This window comes from Halichoerus grypus, chromosome 2, assembly GCF_964656455.1.
Source record: "Halichoerus grypus chromosome 2, mHalGry1.hap1.1, whole genome shotgun sequence".
Taxonomy (NCBI): Eukaryota; Metazoa; Chordata; class Mammalia; order Carnivora; family Phocidae; genus Halichoerus; species Halichoerus grypus.
The window spans coordinates 118,580,893-118,606,871 of NC_135713.1; the positions used below are offsets into that span (position 1 = coordinate 118,580,893).

The following is a 25,979-nucleotide window of genomic DNA, read 5'->3' on the forward strand; positions in this document are numbered from 1 at the left end:
CTTCTTCTAACCTCTATGGTTTTTGATGAGAAGTCTACTGTCATTCAAATTGTTATTGCTCTATGAATAATGTGTCATTTCTCTTTCACTGCTTTCAAGATTTTTTCCTTGCCTTTAGTTTTCAGAAATTTGACTATGATGTCTTTTGATGTGGATTAACAAATATGATGTCATGAGGCTTTTCCCCTATGTTTTCAGCATGTTGCTCCTCTGTTGTGAAGTTGCCAGGATCTCTCTGCTTCCTGTAGCAACAAATATCAACACTTCTCCTAAGGGAAGAAATAGAAATACTCAAAATAAAGTGAGGGACTTACTTTAAAAAAGGATGGAGAAGAAAAACCAAAGATGTAAAATACAAGAGAAATATAAGAAACATAGAGGAATAATTGAGTGTTCAATATCTGACAAACACAAGTCTCAGAGAAAAAAAACAAGATAAAATTAGGAATACTGTTATTAAGGAAATAATAGTAGAGATGAAATAATCCCAGATATGAAAAAGCATGAATTGTTAAATATATGACATTAAATGACATATATAATATATAACATATCAATGAAGTGTAAGAAAACTAAATGCATTTTCAGACATGCAGAGACAAGAGTTCATTTTTCGTATACCCTCTCAGGAATCCACTTGAGGATATACTGTAGCAAAGAGAGGGAATTTTTTTTTAAAAAAGGAGATAAGTAATCTATCAATGGACTTAACTAGGAGAGGTATGAAGACAAGATGATAGTTTTGTTCACATTTAGAGATCATTTAGTCCAGAAAGAAGCAGAAAGATAGAGGGCTTCGGGCAAGAAATATGGGAACCTGAATTATTGATTTAAAGATATTTGAAGATATGGTAAAGCCAACTGATGGAGTCTAAAATGGTGAATCTATTTGATCTTGATTCTAGGAACACTCTATTTTCAATGGCACAGGAAACACAAGAATAGATCAAAGGAGCAGAAAACACAGTCCTTACCACTAAGTAATATGGCTCTGCAATGAACAACATATTTTATTGTAGTTAAAAATATAACAAAATTTACCATCATAACAATTTTTTGGTGTACAGTTCAGCAATGTTAAGTATATTCACATTGTTGTGAAACCGATCTTCAGAACATTTTCATTTTGCAAATCTGAAACTCTATACCCATTAAACAAAACTCCCCTTCTCCTCCTCCCCCCATCCCTGGTAATCACCATTCTACTTTCTGTTTGTATGAATTTAACAACTTTAGATACATGATTTAAGTGGAATCATACAGTATTTGCCTTTTTGTGACTATCTTATTTTACTTAGAATAATGCCCTCAAAGTTCATCCATGCTGTAGCATGTGATAGGCTTGCCTTCCTTTTTTAAGGCTGAATAATATTCCCATTCTTTACACACACACCACATTTTGTTTATTCATTCATCCATATGTGGGTATTTGGGTTGCTTCCATCTCTTGCCAGTTGTGAATACTGCTGCTATGAATATGGGTGCACAAATATCTCTTTGAGACCTTGCTTTCAATTCCTTTAGATATACACCCAGGAATGAGACTGCTGGATCACATAGAAGTTCTCTTTTAAATTTTTTGAGGAGCCTCCATACTGTTTTTATAGCAGTTGCACGATTTTACAATCTCACCAACAGTGCACAAAGGTACCAGTTTCTCTACATCCTTACAAACACTTGCTATTTTCTGGTTTTTGATAGCAGTCATCCTCGTGTGTGTGAGGTAATACCTCATTGTGGTTTGGATCTCCATTTCTCTGATGATTAGTGATGTTGAGCATTTTTTCATATTTTTCTTGGTCATCTGCACATCATCTTCAGAGAAATGTCCATTCAATTACTTTGTTCATTTTTTAATGAGGTTACTTGATATTTTGTTGTTTCTGTTGGGTTGTAGGAGTTCTTAAATATTATGGACATTAACCCCTTATCAGATAAAAGATTTGCAGATATTTTCTCCCATTCGATAGGTTGCCTTTTCACTGTTGACTGTGTTCTTTGATGCATAAAAATTTTTAAGTTTGATGTAGTGTCATTTGTCTATTTTTGCCTTCATTGCATTTGGTGTCATGCCCAAGAAGTCCTTGCCAAATTCAATGTCATGAAGCTTTTTTCCTGTGCTTTCTTCTAGGGATTTTATAGTGCAATGAATATTTTGAGAAAGAGAAAATCAGCCTCTTATAAATAGGAACTGGCCTAGCACTCACAAATGGGCCATGATCTTCTCCTGTTGAATATAAACAACTTCACAGAACATCATTAACGATCATTGTGATAAGATGGAAAAAACCACAATAAGATGACATCATGATCATGCTTGAGCAGAGACAAAAACAAGAACATGGTAACCCCCCCCAAAAATGACCAAGTCCTCTGTCCTAGCTTATTATGAGTGAATGCAGATTTTTACAAAACCAGTTACAGAGCCCAGTTACAGGGGTGCCTTGGTGGCTGTCATTAAGCATCTGCCGTAGGCTCAGGTCATGATCCCAGGGTCCTGGGATTGAGCCCTGCATTGGGCTCCCTGCCCTCATCCACTCCCCTTGCTTGTGTTTCCTCTCTCTCTGTGTCTCTCTCTGTCAAATAAATAAATAAAATCTTTAAGACAAAACAAAACAAAAAAATAAAAAATAAAAAACCAGTTACAGCTTTAACCTCACTTTGTTCTTCTCATCTCCTAAATAAAATTCAGTAAGAGCCCTATAATAGAATTACTGCCATTCACTGAAAGCATCTAATCCAGGGCTACTTCCTTGAACTCTATGCAAAATCACTGAACACAAGCCCAAAACCTATAGCTCCTTTTTAAGGTGCTATTACTAAGGTAACCCATGCTTTCCCAGGATGTGCAGTCTCCCTCATTACAACAAGTCAATAAACCCAACTTTGTTCTGATGCAGTGTGTTCCTGGTGATCTTTGGCTGCAGGGCATTCATAATTTATGTGTCGTTAATGGTGAATTTTTAATATTGATTTTCAGAAAACAGATCTACAGACAAAAGGGGGAATTCTTAGCTATGGTTGTAGAGTAAAAAATGTCATCAACCTTGACAAAAGTAAAAGTTAATTTGATAGAGGTCTGAAAGTGTAAGGGAGAAAGAGGTAAGAGGAAAAAAAATAAGAACTGTATTCTATTCTGTCATACAAGTAAATGCAAAGGAACTGTTGTTAGTGGAACAATAAATGTTGCTAGTGGAATAATAAATAAAAGATTTCAGTTTGTGCAGGGAAGTACTGGAAAACAGTGACACAGCCATATGTGAAGGATGAATGAGAGAAGTTAAGTGTGCTAGGTACTAAACAACAGCAGGAAATTGAGGAAATTGTTTTAAGTTTATGAAAAAGTTACAAACACATTCTTTAGTAATAAAGAAATGAATATAAAAAGAACTAGAAATAAAAGGTTTAAAAGTACTTTCCAATGAGATAAAATGAAAAACAAATACCAAGTTTTGGCAAAAATGTGGAGGAACTGGTACATCCAGACTGTACTGACAGCAGTGTAAATTGGTACAACCAGTTTGGAAAACTATTTGGAAGTATCTACTACACTTGATCTTAGCAGCAATTTCCCTCCTAGGTATACACCAACAGAAAGGCATATAAATGTTTGCCAAAGGACATGTATGAGAATGTTCAAAGCAGTATTATTCGAACAGTCAAACCTTGCACCAACCCAAATAGGATGGGCAATAAATTGTGAAAGATTCACACAATGGAATACTATACAGCAATGATAATAAAAACTAAAATTAAAAGCAATATCATGGACAAATTTCAGAAACATAATGTTCAGTGAAAGAAGCAGACACAAAATAGTTCATACTCTACTATTCCATTGATATAAATTCAAAACAGGCAAAAACTAAAACATAGTATTGGCAGTCAGGATAGTTGTTATACTTGGGCTGGTAGTGACTTTAAGGGGTAATTTGTGTGGCACCTGAAATGCTAGCAATGTTTCATTTCTTCATCAAGATACTGGTACCAAGTATGTTCACTTTCTTAAAACACATTGAGCTGATGTCAGGATTTGTTCCCTTTTCTGTATGTATAGTTCAATAAAAAATGTTTGTCTAACAAAATGTTTGCCAGTGTAGATCAGAGCTAGGAAAGAAGAGTAGAAGATTGTTGCTTTTTTAAAAAAAATTTACTTATTTGAGAGAGAGAGCAGGGGGGTGGGAAGGGGCAGAGGAAGAGAGAGAGAGAGAATTTCAAGCTGACTCTGAGTTGAGCCAGAGCCCCACACAGGCAGATCCTGACCCTGAAATCAAGACCTGAGCCAAAACCAAGAGCCCAGGCTTAACCATTGGAGCTACCCAGGTGCCCAGATTATTGTTGCTTTTTGTCAGGTTTTCTCACACATTACATTTGTTATGTGCATGTATTCGTTTGAAAACAAAATTATGTAAAAACATTTTTATTTTTGCTATTTAGCATCAAAAACACTTGGAGTGTGATGAAATAATGAATAGAATACAGAGAAAACAATATTTGATTTCATTAAAATAGCTCGCCCTGACAAATACCATCAGGAGCAAACATCTCAGAAAAATCAAGAGCATGCTTAGATTTGGGGTGGCACTGTGTAAATAGATGCAATGACACAGAATTCAGTTTTTCAAAACTGGACAAGATAAAGTTCAAAGGATAAATTTACTACAAAAGGGAAATCATACCTGAAGGTGGGGTTTTTCTCCATGACGTTCTCAAACTTGGTATTTGGGGAAATTAGAGATAAATGGCAAAACACACGGCATTATGATCAGATCCCTAATTGAATCCAAAGCTATTCCGGAAGGTGGCGTTTCCCTCTATTTCTTCGACAGCGCCATGGGGCGGAAATTTGGGGATAATAGGCTTCAAGAACTTGAACTCATTTGACCCGGGGCCTTCTGTCAGACACACGTCATACTGGTAGCTGTGCGACAGGGTCCCCGCGCCGCTGACGTCCACCAGGTGGCCCGCAAAGGGGCCCTCGGCCACCGAGCAGCCGCCCCCCAACGCCGCCCGGCTCCTCCGGCACAGCCGCACCGCCACGAACACCAGCACCGACAACAGGAAGAGCGACGACACCGACGCCAAGGCCACCACCAGGTAGACGGTGAGCGGGTCGGCCCGGGCCTCGGCCGCCGCCGCGTCCGGCAGCGGCAGGTAGGGCTGCGAGAAGCCGTCCACCAGCAGCACGTGCAGCGTGACGCTGGCCGACAGCGGCGGCTCGCCGTTGTCCTTGACCAGCACCACCAGCCTGTGCTGGACGGCGTCGCGCTCGCTCAGCGGCCTGGCGGTGCGCACCTCGCCGTTGTGCGCCCACACGCCGAACAGCCCGGGCTCCGTGGCCCTGAGCAGCTGGTACGACAGCCAGGCGTTCTGGCCCGAGTCGCCGTCCACCGCCACCACCTTGGTCACCAGGTAGCCCGCCTCGGCCGCCCTGGGCACCAGCTCGCTGCAGGGCGCCGAGCCGTTCTGCGGCGGGTACAGCACGAAGGGCGAGTTGTCGTTGTCGTCCACCACCAGCACGCGCACCAGCGCCTGGCTGCTGAGCGCCGGCGAGCCGCGGTCGGCCGCGCCCACGCCGAACTCGAACGCGCGCAGCGCCTCGAAGTCCAGGGACCTGAGCGCGAACAGCTGCCCGTTGTCCGCGTTGATGGACACCAGCGAGGCCAGGGGCAGCCGCGGGTCGTGCGGCGGCAGCAGCGAGTAGGTGACCTGCGCGTTGGCGCCCGAGTCTCTGTCCGTGGCGCTCACGCTGCCGATGTGCAGGGCGGGGCTGTTGTTCTCGCGCACCCGCAGGGTGTAGGCGCTTTGGCTGAAGGCCGGGGCGTTGTCGTTGACGTCGGACACCGTCACCGTTATGTTGTGCTGGGTTTTCAGCCTGGGGGTGCCCAGGTCAGTGACGGTGATGGTGATGTTGTACTCGGCCTGGCTCTCTCTGTCCAGTGGTCTCTCAGTAACTAGGGTGTAAAAGTTCTTGAATGTGGGTTTCAGGAGAAAGGGGAGATCCTTCTGGATGGAGCAAACCATCCTACCGTTGTCCCCGGAGTCTGGATCAGAAACACTGAAAACAGCCACTACAGTCTCTGGTGAGTTTTCTGGGGTAGAGCTTGTGAGCGTCGACATGGTAAGTTCAGGGGCGTTGTCATTCACATCCACAACCTCTATAGCTACAGTGCATTTTCCTGAAAGGCCCCCGCCGTCTGTGCCTGCAATTTCCACATTATAGTATCGAGTTGCCTCGAAATCCAATGCCTTTTTCAGACGAATTTCTCCTGTAATTTCATCTATTACAAATGGTTGAGTAACTTCATTGCCTTGGAATAGAGTGTAGACTACATTCCCATTTGTTCCTGCATCTAAATCTTGGGCAGAGACAACGACAACTAAGGAGTTTAGGGGGCTGTTCTCGGGAACCTGTACCTCATAGAGCGACTGTAAAAACTGAGGAGCATTATCATTGATGTCCACGACTTCAATGTGGACTGCAGTGGTCCCGGACCTGGGCGGAGTCCCACCATCCAGCGCCGTGAGGGTTAAACTGAGCTCAGACTGCTCCTCCCGATCCAGCGCTTTGTCCAGCATGAGCTCTGGGTATTTTCTGCCATCTCCGCGATTACAAGTGACAACGTGAAAATGGGAGTTGGGGCTGATTGTGTAGTTCTGCACAGTGTTGATACCTATGTCCAAGTCCTGAGCTATTTTCAAAGGAAATATGGTCCCTGGCTGAACATTCTCTGGGATTTTTAGGAGCATTTCCTTGTCTAGGAACTGTGGGGAATGGTCATTTATATCCGTAAGTTGCAGATCAGCCTGAAAAAACTGCACCGGGTTTTCCAGTAATAACTGGAAATATAATATACAGGGATCTGTCGCCCCGCACAGCACCTCTCGGTCTAGTTTTCCATATAGCAGCAAATTCCCGGTTTCTACATCCAGCTGCAAGACCTGTTTGTTTCCTTTGTAATGGATTCGCGCGCCCCGAGTAGCTAACTCCCCCACCCTAAGCCCCAGGTCTTTTGCCAGGTTGGCCACAAAGGAGCCACTTTCTGTTTCTTCTGGCATGGAATACCTAATTGCGTCAGAGCCAGCCTCCCACAAAAGCAACAATATAGCAAGAAAGATAACTTGCCTTTTCTGTGGTGTTTTTGCTAGCGCAGTCTCCATTGTTCAGACCCAATTCAAGAAGGTGCAGTTTCTTCAACTCTGTATACAATCAGCCCAGATGATTTGGTTAAATAACCTCGATTTAGATATTTCTGACTGACTCGCCCTAGAATGATGTCCTCTCTGAAGATAACTGCCGCTAGATCTTACTAAAATGCTTCCTTCTTTTAGGAAGCGCTCCCTGTTCTGATTCCAGCTTAATGGCGTCCGGGATATCCATAGAGCCTTTCATTCATACTCTAGCCTGCAGCGCCACCAGGCGTCCTTACTTACTATGGCATATAGTATTTGTCATTTCATTCCAAATTACAACTTGTATACACTATCAAAGTCCTTGTAAGTCACAGAAGTGCGCCCTATCGTATCTCCAGTCCTTAGGTATTGGAAATTCTAAAGAAACATTTGTTAACTTTCAGTGCAGTAATACTTTTCAGAACAAACTAAATGATACATCAGTGTTCTTCATAAAACACATTTTGAGAAGAAACCTCTTGTTGGGTTTCTTATTTGATTACATTCAAGAAATAAGTGTTAACCGATGTTTACAAAAGTTTGCAATTTTACAAAAGTTATTTTTATATTGAAATATAACATATCAGAAGGGGTACAAGTGATAAGTGTACAACTCAATACATTTTTCAGGAAGTGAACACAGTCCTATAAGTAGAAACTAAACTAAAACTAAAATGTTACCAAAACCCTAGAAGCTCCCTTCTGTTTTTGTTTGATCATTACCCTCTCCCCTAAAGGTAAGCATGCTTCTGACATCTATTATCATAGATTTTTTTCTTTTTTGAACTTTTATACAAATGGACTTATGTCGTATTTCTCTTTTATGTTTGGCTTCTTTTACTCAACATTATGTTTTTAAAATTCATCTGTTATATATTGTCCTAATTTATTTTATTCTCAGTGCTTTATATTATTCTATTGTATGACTGTGCTACTATTTATCTATTCTCCGGTTGATGCACATTGGGGTTTGGTGATATTTTGGATAGTGCTGCTACCAACATTCTTGTACATATCTTTTGGTGTCTATGTGAGCATTTATGTTGAATATATTCCTAGGAGTCAGACTTCTGTGTGCAAAGATGTACACATATATTTAGCCTTAACAGATATTGTAAAAAGTTTACAAATGTGGTTTTACTGAAACCAGCAAAAAAAGACAGTTCCAGTTGCTCCATGTCCTTGTCAACATTTGATACTGTCTTTTAATTTTAACCACTCTGATGAATGTGTAGTGATAACATATTGTAACTTTAATTAGCATCTCCCTGATTAAATTGAGCACTTTTTTCACATGATTAATGGCCATTAGGGTACATTCTTGTGAAGTACTTGTCTTTTGTCTCTATTTACGACATTTGCCTTTTTCCTTATCAATTATTAGAAGTTCCTTATATATTCTGAGTATAATTACTTTTTCAGAAGTATGTATTGCAAATATCTTCTCCCACTTTATGGCTTGCATTTCTGCTCTCTTGTGCTATCTTTGATGAAGAAAACATCTTACCATTAGTCTAATTTATCAATACTTTTCTTATTTTTTTAAGATTTTATTTATTTATTTGAAGAGAGAGACACAGTGAGAGGGGGGGAGTGGCAGAGGGAGAAGCAGGCTTCCCGCCGAGCAGGGAGCCCGATGCAGGGCTCGATCCCAGGACCCTGGGATCATGACCTGAGCCGAAGGCAGACGCCCAACGACTGAGCCACCCAGGCGCCCCAATACTTTTCATTTATGGTTAGAAAATCTTTGCATATATCCCAAGATCATGAAAATATTCTTGTATATTTTTTTAAATCAATTGCTTTACTTTTCATATTTAGAGCAATGATCTTCCTGAATTTGATTTTTTTCATATGAATGAGGTTAGGGTTACATTATTTTTTCATAAAAATATCCAAATGCACTATCTTTTGAAAAGAAGATTCATTCCCTATTGTTTCTGAAGTGTCAATTTATTATAAATCAGGTGACCATTGGTCTGTTCAAGACTCTTCTTTCCGTTTTTCTCTTGGTTTATCCTGGAATACCATATTGTCTTAATAACTATATCTTTTTAATAGGCTTGATTATCTGATAGGTAAGTCCTCCACTTTACAGATACCCCACATCCCTGATCCTCTCCATTCAGAAGTTCTTTGAAACGATGTTGGCGTTGGCCAGTTTGAGGATGGAGTCATCTTGCTCACCTGTCCTGCGAATGGCCCCACAGCGTAGGTTTTAAACTGTCCATTGAACCTGCCTGTCATCTTCTCAACCTCGGCCTCGTTCATCTGGATGGACGCGTGATCCTTGGCGTCGATGATGCGGTTGCTGGCGGAGCATTTCCGCGGTACATGCAGGTCCACGAACTCGCCGGCGTCGTTCTGCACGTTGAGAGCGCGCCAGCTGCCACCGCCAGGGGCGTAAGCACAGAAAGTCCTTCACTTTTATTCTTTTTCTTCAAGATGGTTTTTGGTTCTTATTGTCCTTTTGTATTTCTATATAAACTTTAGATTTGGGGGCGCCTGGGTGGCTCAGTTGGTTAAGCGACTGCCTTCGGCTCAGGTCATGATCCTGGAGTCCCTGGATCGAGTCCCATATCGGCCTCCCTGCTCAGCAGGGAGTCTGCTTCTCCCTCTGACCCTCCCCCCTCTCATGTGCTCTCTCTCTCATTCTCTCTCTCTCAAATAAATAAATAAAATCTTTAAAAAAATAAAAATAAAAATAAACTTTAGATTTGGCTTGTCGATTTTCACAAAGAAATCTGCTGAAATTTTGTTTAGGATTTTATTCCATCTATAGAGTGCTTGGGGAGAACTGACATATTCCCAACATTGAGTCTTCCAAATATTGAAAATTATATATCCCTCTATTTTAGAACTTTAACTTTTCTCAATATTTTATAGTTTTTCAGTATAGAAGTCTTGCACATGTTGTTAGATTTGTTTCTAGATATTTGATATTTTTTAAACTTTGTAAATGATACTCAAAATCTTAAATTTTATGATTTTTGTTATCAGAAATACAATTTCTATTTGTATACTACCATATATCCAGTGGAATAGCTAACCTAATTTATTAATCATAATCATCAATAGATTCTTTATGACTTTTTATATATACAATCATGTCATTTAAAAAAAAAAAGGCATTCTTATTTCTCCCCTTTCAATCATTGTCCCTCTTATTTTTTCTTTGCCTTATTCCACTGGTTAGGACCTATGGTATAATACTGAAGTGAAATAGTAAAGGCAGGCATCCTTGTCTCATTCTTGATATTTAAGGGAAACTTCAATAATTTACCATTAAAGATAATTCTTCCTGTAGGTTTTAAAATACAGTCTGAATGTTCCCTTCTATTTTCAGTTTGCTAAATACTTTACCATGAATGTGTGCTGAATTGTATCAAATGACTTTTTCTGTATTTATTGAGATAATCCTATTTTCTTCATCTGTTCATGTGACTAATATTAATTTTCAAATATTAAATTGGATTTGCATCCTTAAAATAACACATTTTCTCATAATTTATTATTTCATTTTTATATATTTCTGAATTTTATTTCCTGATATTTTGTTTAGAATTTTCCCATCTATATTTATAAATGAGATTGGCCTCTGTTTTTCCTCTCTTATAATGTCTTATTCAGGTTTGGATGTCATAACCCATTGAAGTTATGTTAGCACCCAAATGATTTGAGAAACATTTCCTATTTTTCTATTCTCTGAAAAAGGCTGCAAAAACTGGTATTAGTTCTTCCATAAGTATTGTGGAAGAATTCCCTAGTGTGAATTGGAGTGGCCAGGTTCTTTAATAACAAGTTTAATTTACTTAATAGATATGCCTAATCAGATGTTATATTTCTTCTTGTTTCAGGTTTAGTATATTGTGTTTTTCAAAGATGTTTTCCATTTTATATAAATTGTCAAATTTATTGGCATAAAGTTACTTATAATATCCCTTTTTATTTAATATCTATGGGATTGGTAATGATGTTCCTTTTTCATTCCTGATATTGGTAGTTGGTGTTTTTTTCCTTCTTGATTAGTCTTACCTAGAGTTTTTGTTTTTAAGATTTTATTTATTTATTTATTTATTTATTTATTTATTTATTTATTGGGGGGAGGGGCAGAGAGAGAGGGAGAAATAGAGAGAAAGAATCTGAAGCAGACTAGCAGCTGAGCACAACGACCCCAAGAGCATGACCTGAGCCAAAACCAAGAGTCTGACCCTTCTAGTATCAAAAACCTATAAAGAACTTAGCAAACTCAACACCCAAAGAACAAATAATCCAATCAAGAAATGGGCAGAAGACATGAACATTTTTCCAAAGAAGACATCCAAATGGCCAACAGACACATGAGAAAGTGCTCAACATCGCTCGGCATCAGGGAAATCCAAATCAAAACCTCAATGAGATACCACCTCACACCAGTCAGAATGGCTAAAATTAACAAGTCAGGAAACGACAGATGTTGGCAAGGATGTGGAGAAAGGGGAACCCTCCTACACTGTTGGTGGGAATGCAAGCTGGTGCAGCCACTCTGGAAAACAGTATAGAGGTTCCTCAAAAAGTTGAAAATAGAGCTACCGTATGACCCAGCAATTGCACTACTGGCTATTTACCCCAAAGATACAAATGTAGTAATCCAAAGGGGCACATGCACCCCAATGTTTATAGCAGCAATGTCCACAATAGCCAAACTATGGTAAGAGCCAAGATGTCCATCAACAGATGAATGGATAAAGAAGATGTGATATATATATATATACAATGGAATATTATGCAGCCACCATAAAAACAAAGTCTTGCCTTTTGCAACAACGTGGATGGAACTAGAGGGTATTATGCTAAGCGAAATAAGTCAATCAGAGAAAGACATGTATCATATGACCTCACTGATATGAGGAATTCTTAATCTCAGGAAACAAACTGAGGGTTGCTGGAGTGGTGAGGGGTGGGAGGGATGGTGTGGCTGGGTGATAGACTTTGGGGAGGGTATGTGCTATGGTGAGCACTGTGAATTGTGTAAGACTGATGAATCACAGACCTGTACCTCTGAAACAAATAATACATTATATGTTTTAAAAAAAAGAGAGAAGATAGTAGGAAGGGAAAAATGAAGGGGGGGAATCAGAGGGGGAGACGAACCATGAGAGACTATGGACTCTGAGAAACAAAATGAGGGTTCTAGAGGGGAGACGGGTGAGGGGATGGGTTAGCCTGGTGATGGGTATTAAAGAGGTCACGTAATGAATGGAGCACTGGGTGTTATACGCAAACAATGAATCATGGAACACTACATCAAAAACTAATGATGTAATGTATGGTGATTAACATAACATAACAAAATAAAAAAAAAAAAGAGTCCGACCCTTAACCAACTGAGCCACCCAGATACCCCATAAGAATTTTTAATTGTATCAATCATTACAAAGAGCCAACTTTCAGTTTTATTGATTTCCTGTTTTTTTTTAAGATTTTATTTATTTATTTGAGAGAGAGAGAATGAGAGACAGAGAGCATGAGAGGGAAGAGGGTCAGAGGGAGAAGCAGACCCCCCGCTGAGCAGGGAGCCCGATGTGGGACTGGATCCCAGGACTCCAGGATCATGACCTGAGCCGAAGGCAGTTGCTCAACCAACTGAGCCACCCAGGCGCCCTGATTTCCTGTTTTATTTGTCATCTCTTTATGTTTATATCTGTTTTCTTCCTTCTTTATTTGATTTCTTCTTTTTCTAGCTTCTTCAGAGGAAATCTTGGATTAGTGATTTTTAATCTTTCTTTTCTAACATGTGCATTTAAAGTTTTTAAATTTCCTTCTAGGTCCCGTTTTGATGTAGCAAATCCTAATTTTTACCCAGTTCAAAATATATGGAAATTTCTGCTATTACATCTTCTTTGACCCATGGATTATATTATTTACTTTTGAAGCACTTGGGGATTTCTTGTTATATTTTTATTTTAAATTTCATTTCATTTCTTTTTTTTTTAAAGATTTTATTTTATTTTTTGACAGGGAGAGAGAGACAGCGAGAGAGGGAACACAAGCAGGGGGAGTGAGAGAGGGAGAAGCAGGCCTCCCGCCGAGCAGGGAGCCCGATGCGAGGCTTGATCCCAGGACCCCGAGATCATGACCTGAGCCAAAGGCAGACGCTTAACGACTGAGCCACCCAGGTGCCCCTCATTTCATTTCATTTTAAATAGGCTCCACATCCAGCATGGAGCCCAACATAGGGCTTGAACTCACAACTGTGAGATCAAAACCTAAGCTGAGATCAAGAGTCAGACACTTAACTGACTGAGCCACTCAGGTACCCCCTAGTTATATTTTTAATTCTGTCTTAATTCCAATGTCAAAAAGCATACTCTGAGTAATTTCAATTCTTTTAAATTTTTTGAGGTTTGTTTTTGACCAGAATATGGATAATTTTTATATATTTCATATGCACATTAAATATCATGTATTCTCCAGTGTGCTGTGTGTCAATTTATTCCAATATGATTATTGTGTTGCTCAGATTTTTACTATTCGTGGTGTTTGTGTGTATATGTCTTCTTATTCTCTCAGGAATCAAGAGAGTTGTATTAAGTCTACTATGACCGTGGATTTGTCTATTTTTCATTTCTATTCTCTCAGTTTAACTTTATATATTTTGTAATTATCTTATGAGCATATATTCAGGCTTAGAACTGATATAATACTGGTGGATTTACTTCTTTATCATTATGAAACATCTCTTTTATCTCTATACATGTAATGCATCTTTCCTCAAAGTCTCCTTTGTCTTATATGAATACAGCTACACTAGGTTTATTTTGGTTAGTGTCTGTATTATATCTTTTCCTATTTTTTTAACTTTCAACCTTTTTGTTGTATCTCACACAAACACACATTTATATGATAGCATATACAATAGTTGAACTTTTCTTATACCTAGTCTGAAAATTTTTGGTTTTTAATGGGATCATTTAACCTAATCACAATTAATGTAATATTTGATAATTCTTCATTTATATTTACCATCTTTTTTATTTGTCCCTAAAGTTTCATTCTTTTTTGGATTATTCAGATATTTGTTATTTTTCATTTTCCTTCAATTAGTGTTTTAGTTAATCTTGTAGTAATTATCCTGCAGATTAAAGCATGCATCTTTGATCTGCAAGAGTATAACAATTTTTTTAATTTTACTACTTCCATGATAATGCTTAGAACTCATTAACTGTATCTATACCATCTTCCTTTTACATTATTATTGTCATGAATTTAAATTTTATATATATTTTAAATCTTTTAAGAAACTACTATTTTTGCCTTCTATAGTCAATATTAATTTATATTTACCCTTCCTGTTGCTCTTCATTTCTTCCTGCAAGTCTGATTCCTTTAGGACTGTTTTCCCTCTGCCCAATGAATTCCACTAAAAGTATTTCTTTTAGTGCAGATGTGACTGTGATTAATTCTCTTGGTTTTTGTTTGAAAACTGTATTTTTGAAATATATATTTTCTGGTAATATAAGAGTGCTAGTCTGTTTTTTTCCCCATGACCTTAAAGGCATCATTTCTTTGCCCTTTGGTTTCATGATTTATGTGGAAAAGTCAGCTCTCCATTTTATTGTTGCTCCTTTAAGAGTAATGTGTCATTTCTTGGTACTTGCTTTTAATGTTTTCTCTTTGACTCTGGTCTTCAGCATCTTTCTTATGATATGTCTAGGTGTACTTTGTATGTTATTTCTCTTGATTTGGTTTCCCCAAGCATCTTGAGTGGTGAAGGATTTTCACAAATTTTGGAAAATTTTTGGTCAGTCTCTCTTCAAACATTGCTTATTCTCTATTCCTAGTATCTCCTCTCCTTTTAGGATTACAATCATATGTATGTTAGAGTTTTTCATTATATCCCACATATCACTAATGTTCTTTTCTGTATTTTTCATTATTTTCTCCTATGCTTCTATTTGGATGTTTAATATTGGTTTGTCTTGCATTCATTAATCCTGTATTCCTTTATGTCTACTAAGTCATAAACTACCTAAATCGTTTTTAATTCCAGATTTTATTTTTTTCAGTTCTATAATGAATTTCCATTTTAAATTTCAATTCTCTGGTGAAATTCTCTTTTATTTATTTTCTCTATTCTTTATTTGTAACCTATTAGTCACACTTATTTTAACATCACTGTCAGTAAATTTTAGTATTTGTTTCTTCTTTAGGTCATTTGTATTGTCTGTCTTTTTTTCTCTAGGTTTTATTCATGTTAACCAGTTTTGTTTTTTTTTTTGTATGTGTGACTACTAGTTTTTTACTGAATATGGAATATTTATGTAAAAAGCTCTCCAGGATCCAGATGATATTATTTTTTTCCAAAAAGAATTCACCTTTTCCTCCGTTAACTTGATAGAGACATGTCTCATCAAATTTCATTAATCCAAACAGGCACTGTGCTTAGTCAAGGTGCTTTGCAGTCCTGATAAGCACCTAACACTCCAGAATGATCAGTTGAGAACTTAGTTTATTTTCCACAGTCCCTTCCCATGACAGGTTCTAAACCCTAATCTTTATGTATCAAGACTATCAAAACTGACTCTGTTGTTCAGAGATTTTTTACTTAGGCTTTTAGTCTTCTTCCCTGGAATGTCCCTGAGTTTGACAAGTATCTTGAGGGGAAAAATTGGCCATGGGCTTGACTCTTCCAGTCTGCCAAAGGCTACTGAAGTTGCTCTAGCCTGCAGCAGGAGCCTTTTGTCTGTTCTAAGACTTAGCAAAGTTCCGCAGGGCAAACTGACTGTAAAAGTCAGTTCACAACTCCAAGAAATCTTAGCTGTTTGAGTTCTTTTTTTTTTTTTTTAAAGATTTTATTTATTTATTTGACAGAGAGACACAGCGAGAGAGGGAACACAAGCAGGGGGAGTGGGAGAGGGAGAAGCAGGCCTCCTGCGGAGCAGGGAACCCGATGCAGGGCTCGATCCCAGGACCCTGGGATCATGACCCCAGCTGAAGGCAGACGCTTAACGACTGAGCCACCCAGGCACCCCATCCCTTTGAGTTCTTATTATATCATCTGCTGTCTGTTGCTTCAAACATATAATTTCTAAATTTTAACAAGTTTTTATGGTTGTTTCTGCTATTAGTAATCCATCCATTCTACCTGGAAGCAGACATCCACCAAACAACTACATAACTTTTAACCTCAGCCTGCTTAAAATCTGTATTTTGCAACTTTCAGTAGTAAAGGAAGAGGGGGTTTTGAAGTGATGTGGGCCTTACAGTGCCTTTAGTAAAAGTTCTGTCCCCCAAACAGCATATGTTCAACTCACTATGTGCTGTACCTAAAATAATAAAGGAATTGTAAAAGATGTATATAAAAGATGGATGTTAGCTAAACCTATTGTGTGTGGAAGTTATTTCACAATATATGTAATTCAAAGCATCATGCTGTACACCTTAAATTTACACAGTGATGTATTTCAATTATTTTTCACTAAAACTGGGAAGATGTACTTATAAAAGAAGCATGTGAGAAAACATAGGATTGAAATGAGCGTTATTATCAAAATATTTGGCCTCCATTCTTTATTTTTGTTTTGCAACAATAGAACTGGCTGATTTTTCATAAGGTATGCATTTTGTGGAAGTTTTTTGGATCACACTTACTATTAAATTCTAATTATTGAATTTCAAAATATTGATCCATTCTACACCAAAGTCTGGTGTAAGGAATGATCTGTGCTTTATGAATACACACAGTAATCAATAAAATAATACACAAAGTAATTCACAAATTTACACAGAAATTCATAAATGTGGGTTTGGGTGTTTGTTTGGCCAGTCTCATTTGGGCAATTATACAAATTGGACTTTTCTGACATAAACAAAAAAAGGGGGACTTGGATTTTCATAATGTTGAAATATACTGGTGAAAACTTCAATAAGATTTCTCATCATCATATATAAAAGCTATTCATTTAAATAGCTAGTAAATGGAGTAGTCATTAAAGTTGACTACCATATTTTTGTCTATATATATATATACTATTTATGTCTATAAATATATAAAACCAAAAGAAACATATACATTAAATTACACTTGAACTTCTATTTATAGGGCAAAAGGAAGGACAAGAAAGATATGATGTCCTTCATATCTTGAATCCTTTGAAAGGATTTAAGGTTTATTTAAGTATATATATGTAGTATATATTAAGTGTTGAATTTTGTTCTCATTTTTATCACTTTCTCATTTCAATTTTTAGACTGGACGAAGGCTAAAAGTTATGTTTCAAGAATAACTTAATCAGTAATTTTCCTTATTTATGTCATTATTATATCCTTAGCACAAAAAAAGTAATTCAGGGATAAGTACAAATAATTAAATTCCAGTAGGATGACCCTTGAGATTTAAAAATAAATATTTAGATTATAAAGCAAGCTCTTCAATTGCTCACATTGTGCCAAAAGTTCAATTAAGAGGTTTTACACTTATATCGATATAAATTTAGTTGGAAACGACATGATCAGCTTACTTTGCTTATTGAACACAACATAAAACAATTATATTTCAGATTTCTTAATTCCTATTTCTATTCTATTGTCCAAAATGACAAAATAATGCTCATTTCTTATAAATGAAATTTAGCATAATTGATAAAGTAAATTTACATAAAATACCTCAAAGCTACATTGAACAGAAGATAACTTGGACATCAAAAATTAAACATCTTGTTGATAAAGGATGTTCATGTCTGCAAAGTAATTTAAAGTGAAAATCTCCTATCACCCAATAACCTTGAATAGGCCTGAATAGAATAACTGAAACTCAGAAGAAATTCTCTGATTCTTTTGAAAGGTGGGGAGAAGCTGCAAGAAAACCAAAAGAAACATACACATTAAATTACACTTGCACTTCTATTTATAGGGCAAAAGGAAGGACAAGGAAAATATGATGTCCTTCATATCTTGAATCCTTTGAAAGGATTTAAGGTTTATTTAAGGTTCTGAAATTGTTTTAAAGGATTTTACCAAGCAGTGACTTAGTTTTGGTTAGTGAGCGTGCCAAATTATAGAAGATTTTCATTATTACTTATAAATGAGAATAATTTTTTAAAATTTAATATTCATATTTATGGAACACATACAGTATGCTAGGTAAGTAGCAGTCAAATACATTTGTTAAATTCTGGCAAGTATGGCGTTCACAATAGGAAGTCACAATTTTAGTGTCTTAATATTTTAATCAAAGTGCATGTTTATGTACAATTTCAGAGAAACAAGTAGGTTAAGTTATACGCTCATGGCTTTTCAGGGGCATAGCCTGGAGAATAGTCAAAAAGGCCTAGGTAGCTAAAAGAATTTCAAACACTCTAAAGATAAAGCTAATGGTAGAGACAAACACCACAAATATATAGAAATGCACAATTACACAAAAGCTTTAAGACAGTAAAGAGTTGATTTAAATAAAAATTTCTTAAAGTACTTGAGTAATTTATGGTTATGGAAAGATTAATCACCAAGAGAAGGTCAAACATAGAGAATATACATACTCCATAACCAGTGTAACTGAAAATGCTAAGTCCAACGAATATTAATAAAAGGAGGAAAATTTAGCCCAATCAGGGACATGCATAAGTTTGGAATAGAGATATACATATTTAGACAACAAAATTTCTTAAAAGAAAGGCATTGCAATGGGAGTTAGGTTTGCCAAAATTAAGGAGAGGCTGACTTGACCAAATACACTCTTCAACTGAATACAAAGCTATTCCTGCAGTTGGGGTTTTCTTGAATTTCTCTCTCAGTGTCCTCAATCAAGAGGCTGGGAAATACCGCCTGGAGGAATTTGAACTCACCAGTCCTAGGGACTCCCGTCAGACACACGTCATACTGGTAGCTGTGCGACAGGGTCCCCGCGCCGCTGACGTCCACCAGGTGGCCCGCAAAGGGGCCCTCGGCCACCGAGCAGCCGCCCCCCGACGCCGCCCGGCTCCTCCGGCACAGCCGCACCGCCACGAACACCAGCACCGACAACAGGAAGAGCGACGACACCGACGCCAAGGCCACCACCAGGTAGACGGTGAGCGGGTCGGCCCGGGCCTCGGCCGCCGCCGCGTCCGGCAGCGGCAGGTAGGGCTGCGAGAAGCCGTCCACCAGCAGCACGTGCAGCGTGACGCTGGCCGACAGCGGCGGCTCGCCGTTGTCCTTGACCAGCACCACCAGCCTGTGCTGGACGGCGTCGCGCTCGCTCAGCGGCCTGGCGGTGCGCACCTCGCCGTTGTGCGCCCACACGCCGAACAGCCCGGGCTCCGTGGCCCTGAGCAGCTGGTACGACAGCCAGGCGTTCTGGCCCGAGTCGCCGTCCACCGCCACCACCTTGGTCACCAGGTAGCCCGCCTCGGCCGCCCTGGGCACCAGCTCGCTGCAGGGCGCCGAGCCGTTCTGCGGCGGGTACAGCACGAAGGGCGAGTTGTCGTTGTCGTCCACCACCAGCACGCGCACCAGCGCCTGGCTGCTGAGCGCCGGCGAGCCGCGGTCGGCCGCGCCCACGCGGAACTCGAACGCGCGCAGCGCCTCGAAGTCCAGGGACCTGAGCGCGAACAGCTGCCCGTTGTCCGCGTTGATGGACACCAGCGAGGCCAGGGGCAGCCGCGGGTCGTGCGGCGGCAGCAGCGAGTAGGTGACCTGCGCGTTGGCGCCCGAGTCTCTGTCCGTGGCGCTCACGCTGCCGATGTGCAGGGCGGGGCTGTTGTTCTCGCGCACCCGCAGGGTGTAGGCGCTTTGGCTGAAGGCCGGGGCGTTGTCGTTGACGTCGGACACCGTCACCGTTATGTTGTGCTGGGTTTTCAGCCTGGGGGTGCCCAGGTCAGTGACGGTGATGGTGATGTTGTACTCGGCCTGGCTCTCTCTGTCCAGTGGTCTCTCAGTAACTAGGGTGTAAAAGTTCTTGAAAGTCGGTTTCAGAAGGAACGGCAGATTATCTGGTATAGAGCAAATCATCTTTCCATTGTCTCCAGAGTCTCGATCTCGAATTCTGAAGATAGAGACTACAGTCTCAGGAGCATTTTCTGGGACGGAGCTGGTGAGTGAAGATATGGTAAGTTCAGGGGCGTTGTCGTTCACATCCACCACATCTATGAATACAGTGCCTTTTCCAGAAAGACCTCCTCCGTCTATAGCCTCAATTTCCACGTGGTAAGATTTAATTTGTTCAAAATCCAGTTTCTTTGTCAGTCGGATTTCTCCTGTGACTTCATTTATTGAGAAAGTTTGTTTAATTTCATCTGATGCTTGGAACAAGCCATAGGAAACACTCCCGAAGTTTCCAGCATCTACATCTCTAGCTGAGACACTAATTACTGGGGAGTCTAGGGGGTTGTTTTCCAAGACCTTCACCTCATATGGGGTGTGCACAAACTCTGGAGCATTGTCATTGACGTCCATGATCAGGATTCGCACTGTGATGGTGCCAGACTTAGGTGGAGACCCACCATCCAGTGCCGTGAGGGTTAAGCTGAACTCAGGCTGCTCTTCTCGATCCAGCGGTTTGTCCTGCACCAAATCTGGGTATTTCTTGCCTTCACTGTGATTTCGAGTTAGAACATGAAAATGAGAATTGGGGCTGATAGTGTATTTTTGAAGACCGTTGCTGCCCACATCCAAATCCTGAGCTAATTTCAACGGAAACCGAGTCCCTGGCTGGCTGTTTTCCAGTATTTTCAAGAGCATTTCCCCAGTCGGGAATACTGGGGAGTGGTCATTTACGTCCTGGATTGATAATTCTCCTTCAAAAAATTGAACCGGCGTTTCTAGGAACACTTGGAAATGCAGTACACACGGTTCAATAGGGCCACATAGCTCTTCCCGGTCTAGTTTCTCCCTCAAAAGCAAATCTCCAGTCTGACGATCCAGCTGCAAGCGCTGTTTGTCATCATCAGACACCACCCGGGCCGACCGGGCGGCCAGTTCCCCAATTCCCAGGCCCAGATCCTTGGTCAGATGGGCTACAAAGAAGCCACTCTCTGTTTCTTCCATCACAGAATAACGAATAGGCTCAGCAAGAGCCTGAGACAAGAACACCATTAAAATAAAGACCATCACTTGCCTGTTCGGTTGAATTCTCTCTAGCGTCTCCATGTTGGAGACCCGGTGCTTACATCCAATCACTTCTAGCACTCACAGAGATACAAAATTCTGATTTCTTGTTTGTTAGAGTCCTCACAAAGTTGCTTTTAATCTTAAATTCGTTTAGTATATCGCAGTCCAAACTCGCTGGTAACCCAGCACGGCTGGCAAAGCTCCTCGCGTGTATTTTTGATTCCTTTTTGCAACAAAGGAGTGCGCGAGCTTTTTAGGGCTCTTTATTCACAATCTTAGCCTGCAGCGCCACCCTGCGTCTCGATTGAGAAATTAATATTCTCAAGTCAAAGCACATTTTGGTGGTGTCCAAATGTAAGCTATTTTTTAAAGTGTTTAGAACTTTCACAAACTTTTTTTCCCATTAAATTGAATTATTTATAAGGTTACACATTATATTGCATGAGCTAGAGTAATTGTGAGCACAAAGCAAGAGGATACCCTGGTCTCCCCACACTCTAATCAGTGGAACTTCAAAGAACTCCATTTCCCCTTTACGTAATCTAACCGGGGGAGATAAATTCTTCTAAAATTGTAATTCATAATAGTTAATATTTGTTTATTTCCAAGTAGGTGAGAAATTTATGATTACGCAAAAGTTTGTTAAGGTGTTTGGTGTCACGTGATCTCAGGGAGACTATTTTTCAAAGGGAAGCTTCTATGTCCCTACACTGCTATACAAAAAGTAGTATAGTTGAATGAAGAGGCATCTTGCTTTGTTATAAATCCTTTTACAGTGTGAACTCATATTAATTTTAAAAGGAAATCAAACAGTACTAGAGTCAGATTCTCAGACCTGGATAACAAATGAAAGGGGTTTTACAGATAAGGAAAGTGAAGCTCAGAGGGTCATAGGACTTGATTACTTGACTATTATCAGAATAATATAGACAAAATCAAGTGAGTAAGAATCATTAAATTTTGTTAAGGTAAAGGCTTGAAGCTTAAACTTACTTAGATAGATATCTCTATATTATAATAAGTTTACTTCTTACTATATTCATCCTTTGTATCCCAGATACCATATTCTTCAAGCAGCTGATATGGGCCAAATAAGAAGCCCTGATTTAAAGCATCTTAATCTGTGAGCAAAGGGTGCCTCAGGCCTTGTCTATTCATATATCATAAAGAGGAGAGGTTTATTTATAAAATGGATTCCAGCACAGTGTGCAGCTATTGTGATTGCCCTGATATAGTAAGTTAACTGAGATACAGTTAAGCAGTTTATCGGTTACAATTAGTATATTGAGTGGAGTACCATTTATTTTGGCACATACAGGATTTTCCCTTCTTAAATATCTTGGCATTTAATTTAATTACTTAATTGACTTAATAAATTATAATTCATGTTGAATGAATTATTTTAAAAGCATGTTAATACTTAAATTCTGAGTGACAGAAAGTATTAGAAAAAATATTCTTGAAAGAATCCTGGATTATGGTAGTCATTCAAAAATGTCAAATGAATAAATAAATTAATCCATTCTAATGATCATGTTTCTATTTATATAAGATTATTGCCAGATCATATATTCAGCCATGAACATGCCTGAAAATAAACATAGAATTCTCAGAAAGTATAATACATGCTAAGTACTATTCAATTAAATTTACTTTGATTCTAGTTCTAGTAATTAATTCCTATAAGAGACATAGCAATGGTAATAATAACATTAATACACTTTAGAATTCTATCACATTTAAAGCAAATCAGAGGAGAATACAATATATATGACCATTAAGTGAAATAAAAAATGATAAAACACTGAAAAGAGCAAAAAGCAAAAATATTATTTTAGATATAAATGGAAAACAAATACCCTGGGCAAAACAAAGAGCAAACTGCTTATAATATAATAACCAAGCTCTAGTTAGATTCAAGTTAAAGTGTTCAGAACGAAACTCAAACCAAACTATATTTTGTTTACTTATTGCTATATGTTGACAGTGAAATAGTGTTGCAAATCAGCTCTTTTCAGTTCCTTTTTGTCAATCCAAAGCAAATGAAATTTAGATAATATTAACACATATGTGCAACTATATGCTAGATATTATTCTAAGTATTTACACATATTAGTTCATTTTATCCCCCAACAATCCTACGAGGTGGACACTCTTATTAGCCACATTTTATAGATGAAGAAATTGAGGTATAGAGAGTTTAAATAACCTGCCCATAATCACACACCATATGAAATGGCAAAGCTAGGATTCAAACTGTTAGTGTGGCTCCAGAATCTAATCTCCTATCCACATAAGTGGAATTGGAGAAGTGAACAACTTTTTAGACAATTTAGATCCAAACTTCAGCCTTGACTTGGTTACAGAGATATCATAGGTGATATATTTGTGTTCAAGTCTGCAATTAATATAAGAATCTTTAAAACAGTCTGTCTTCCTTTAGAGATAGACACCAGGAAAAAGAAGTGCTTACAAAACTTAGAAACTGGAAGGGAAACCAGTAGTGTTTTGTTGAGATCATTAATTAGATAAAAAAAAAAAAGTAAGTGACACATATTATGAATTCCCTGTAGCCTTGATTATTGGAGAAAAAGATATCTATGTATGGATCTTTTGAAATGTTATTAGGGTGTAAAGTTAAAAGCAAGAAAGACGACTTAAGAGGGCAGTCTTACATCATGGATTATTCCCCTCAAGAAATTGCTAAACTTAGAAAGAAAATCTATTATGTTTTACCTGCATGGAGGAGGAGTTAATGATATCAAGGGTGACCTCCTGAAAAACCATGCTATTCCAGTCAGGAAAGTTGCATTATCCATCCTGAAGGATTCATACTACAACAATTTACACAATTTTCACCACACCTGAAACATGACTTTTAAAGTATTTTTTCCATGTTGATTATACAGAGAGAGAGAGAGAGAGAGAATAGTTTTGATTCCTCCCTGGTAAAGTATAGTATAGGCAAGAACTTTAAATTTCCTTGAAGAAAAGATAAAAATCATTTTAAAGGAATTTGAATACAAGTAGGCCAAAAGTTCAAAATGCAAAATCCATACTCTGAAGTTTTGAATATTCTCACTTGTTTAGAAAAAAGTGAGAGAATCTTTTTTTAAACTTCATGATGACTTGAGGGCTGTTTTGTTCTTAATGTGAAGGGGGAGAGTAGAGGGAAATTAAACATTAGTTGTTGAGAGAAAGATTAATTGGTGAAATAGGAATTAGATTTTAACTAGTATTTTTAGTTCCTTAAATCAAACTTCAATAGTATTATCTCAAAATATTAAGCTAACATTAATAATTGGTCAATATTGATGGTTTATGGATTTTGTTAGAAATTCTTATAAATTTTTGAGATCTACTAGATAGATAAATTAGATACATTGGCTGGCCATTTGAGTGAAATAACTATAAAGCAAATGATACTGCTCACTGGTGAAAGCAAACTAAAATTTAATATCAGTTAAAATTCCAAACTAAACCTTTAAGATAGTTTTAAAAATCACATTTATTGGGACACCTGGGTGGCTCAGTCGGTAAGCGTCCAACTCTTGATTTTGGCTCAGGTCATGATCTCAGGGTCCTGAGATTGAGCCCAGCACTGGGCTCCATGCTGAGTGTGCAGCCTGCTTAAGACTCTCTCTCCCCTCCCCCTCTCCCTCTGCCCCTCCCCACTCATAGTCACGTGCTCTCTCAAATAAATAAGCAAATAAAATCGCATTTATTGAAATGTAAATTTTGAAAGGAGATATCTAAATAATGAGAATTTGACTTGAGAAATTTATGATGGAATCTAAGATAATTTCTAATAATTCCTTGTAGTACATACTAAATAAAAAGATAGTATTTGTATGTTTAATGTATCAAAATGTTCAAAATCTAATGTCTAACTTATAATACATCTTTGAACTCAGAAAGTATGAGTCCTCCAACTCTGTTGTTCTTTTTCAGGGTTGTTTTTGCTCTCCTGGGTCCCTTGCATTTCCATATGAATTTTAAGGTCAATTTGCCAATTTCTGCAAAAAAAAAAAAAAGCCTGCTGGGATTCTGATAAGGATTGCATTGACTCTGTAGACCAATTTGGGAGGTATCACCATCTTAACAATATTGAGTCTTCCAATCCATGAACACTTTCCATTTACTTAGGTTTTCTTTAATTTCTTTCAATGATGTTTTGTTGTGCTCAGTGTAAAATCTTGCACTTATTTTGTTAAACTTGTTCCTAAGCATTTTATTCTTTTTGATGCTATCATAAATGGAATTGTTTTCATTTCAGTTTTGGATTTTCCAATGCTAATGTATAGAAATGCAATTGATATTTTAGGATTATTTATTTATTTATTTACTTAGAGTGTGCATAAGCAGGGGTAGGGGGTGGGAGAGGGGCAGAGGGAGAGAGAGAGAGAGGAAGCAGACTCTCCACTGAGCCAGGAGCCCTATGCGGCACTCTATCCCAGGACCCTGAGATGGCGACCTGAGCTGAAATCAAGAGCTGGACATTCAACCAACTGAGCCACCCAGGCATACCTCCTTAGGATTTTCTTTATGCAAGATGATGTCATCCACAAATATACTTTAACTTCTTCGTTTCCAATCTGAATTATTTTCTTTTTCTCGCCTAATTGCCCTGGCTGCATTTCCAGTACAGTATTAAATAAAGCAGTGAGAGGAGACATCCTTGTTCATTCCTCATCTTAGGGAGAAAGTCTTTCACCATTCAATATGAAGTTAGCTGTGGG

The 25,979-nt window shown here is 38.5% G+C and overlaps 2 protein-coding genes and 1 pseudogene across 2 annotated transcripts; all 3 read right to left on the bottom strand.

Annotated features, from left to right (window-relative positions):
* Window positions 1–981: 981 nt before the first annotated feature.
* On the bottom strand, window positions 982–7,351 carry PCDHB5 (protocadherin beta 5). Its single transcript, XM_078067404.1, has one exon. It carries the CDS (start codon window positions 7,159–7,161, stop codon window positions 4,774–4,776), a length of 2,388 nt encoding a protein of 795 aa, XP_077923530.1. The 5' UTR covers window positions 7,162–7,351; the 3' UTR covers window positions 982–4,773.
* Window positions 7,352–9,209: 1,858 nt separating this feature from the next.
* Window positions 9,210–18,697, bottom strand: LOC118555199 (small ribosomal subunit protein eS21 pseudogene; annotated as a pseudogene).
* PCDHB4 (protocadherin beta 4) lies at window positions 18,364–21,600 on the bottom strand. Its single transcript, XM_036123552.2, has one exon. It carries the CDS (start codon window positions 21,277–21,279, stop codon window positions 18,892–18,894), a length of 2,388 nt encoding a protein of 795 aa, XP_035979445.2. The 5' UTR covers window positions 21,280–21,600; the 3' UTR covers window positions 18,364–18,891.
* Between the last annotated feature and the right edge of the window lie 4,379 nt (window positions 21,601–25,979).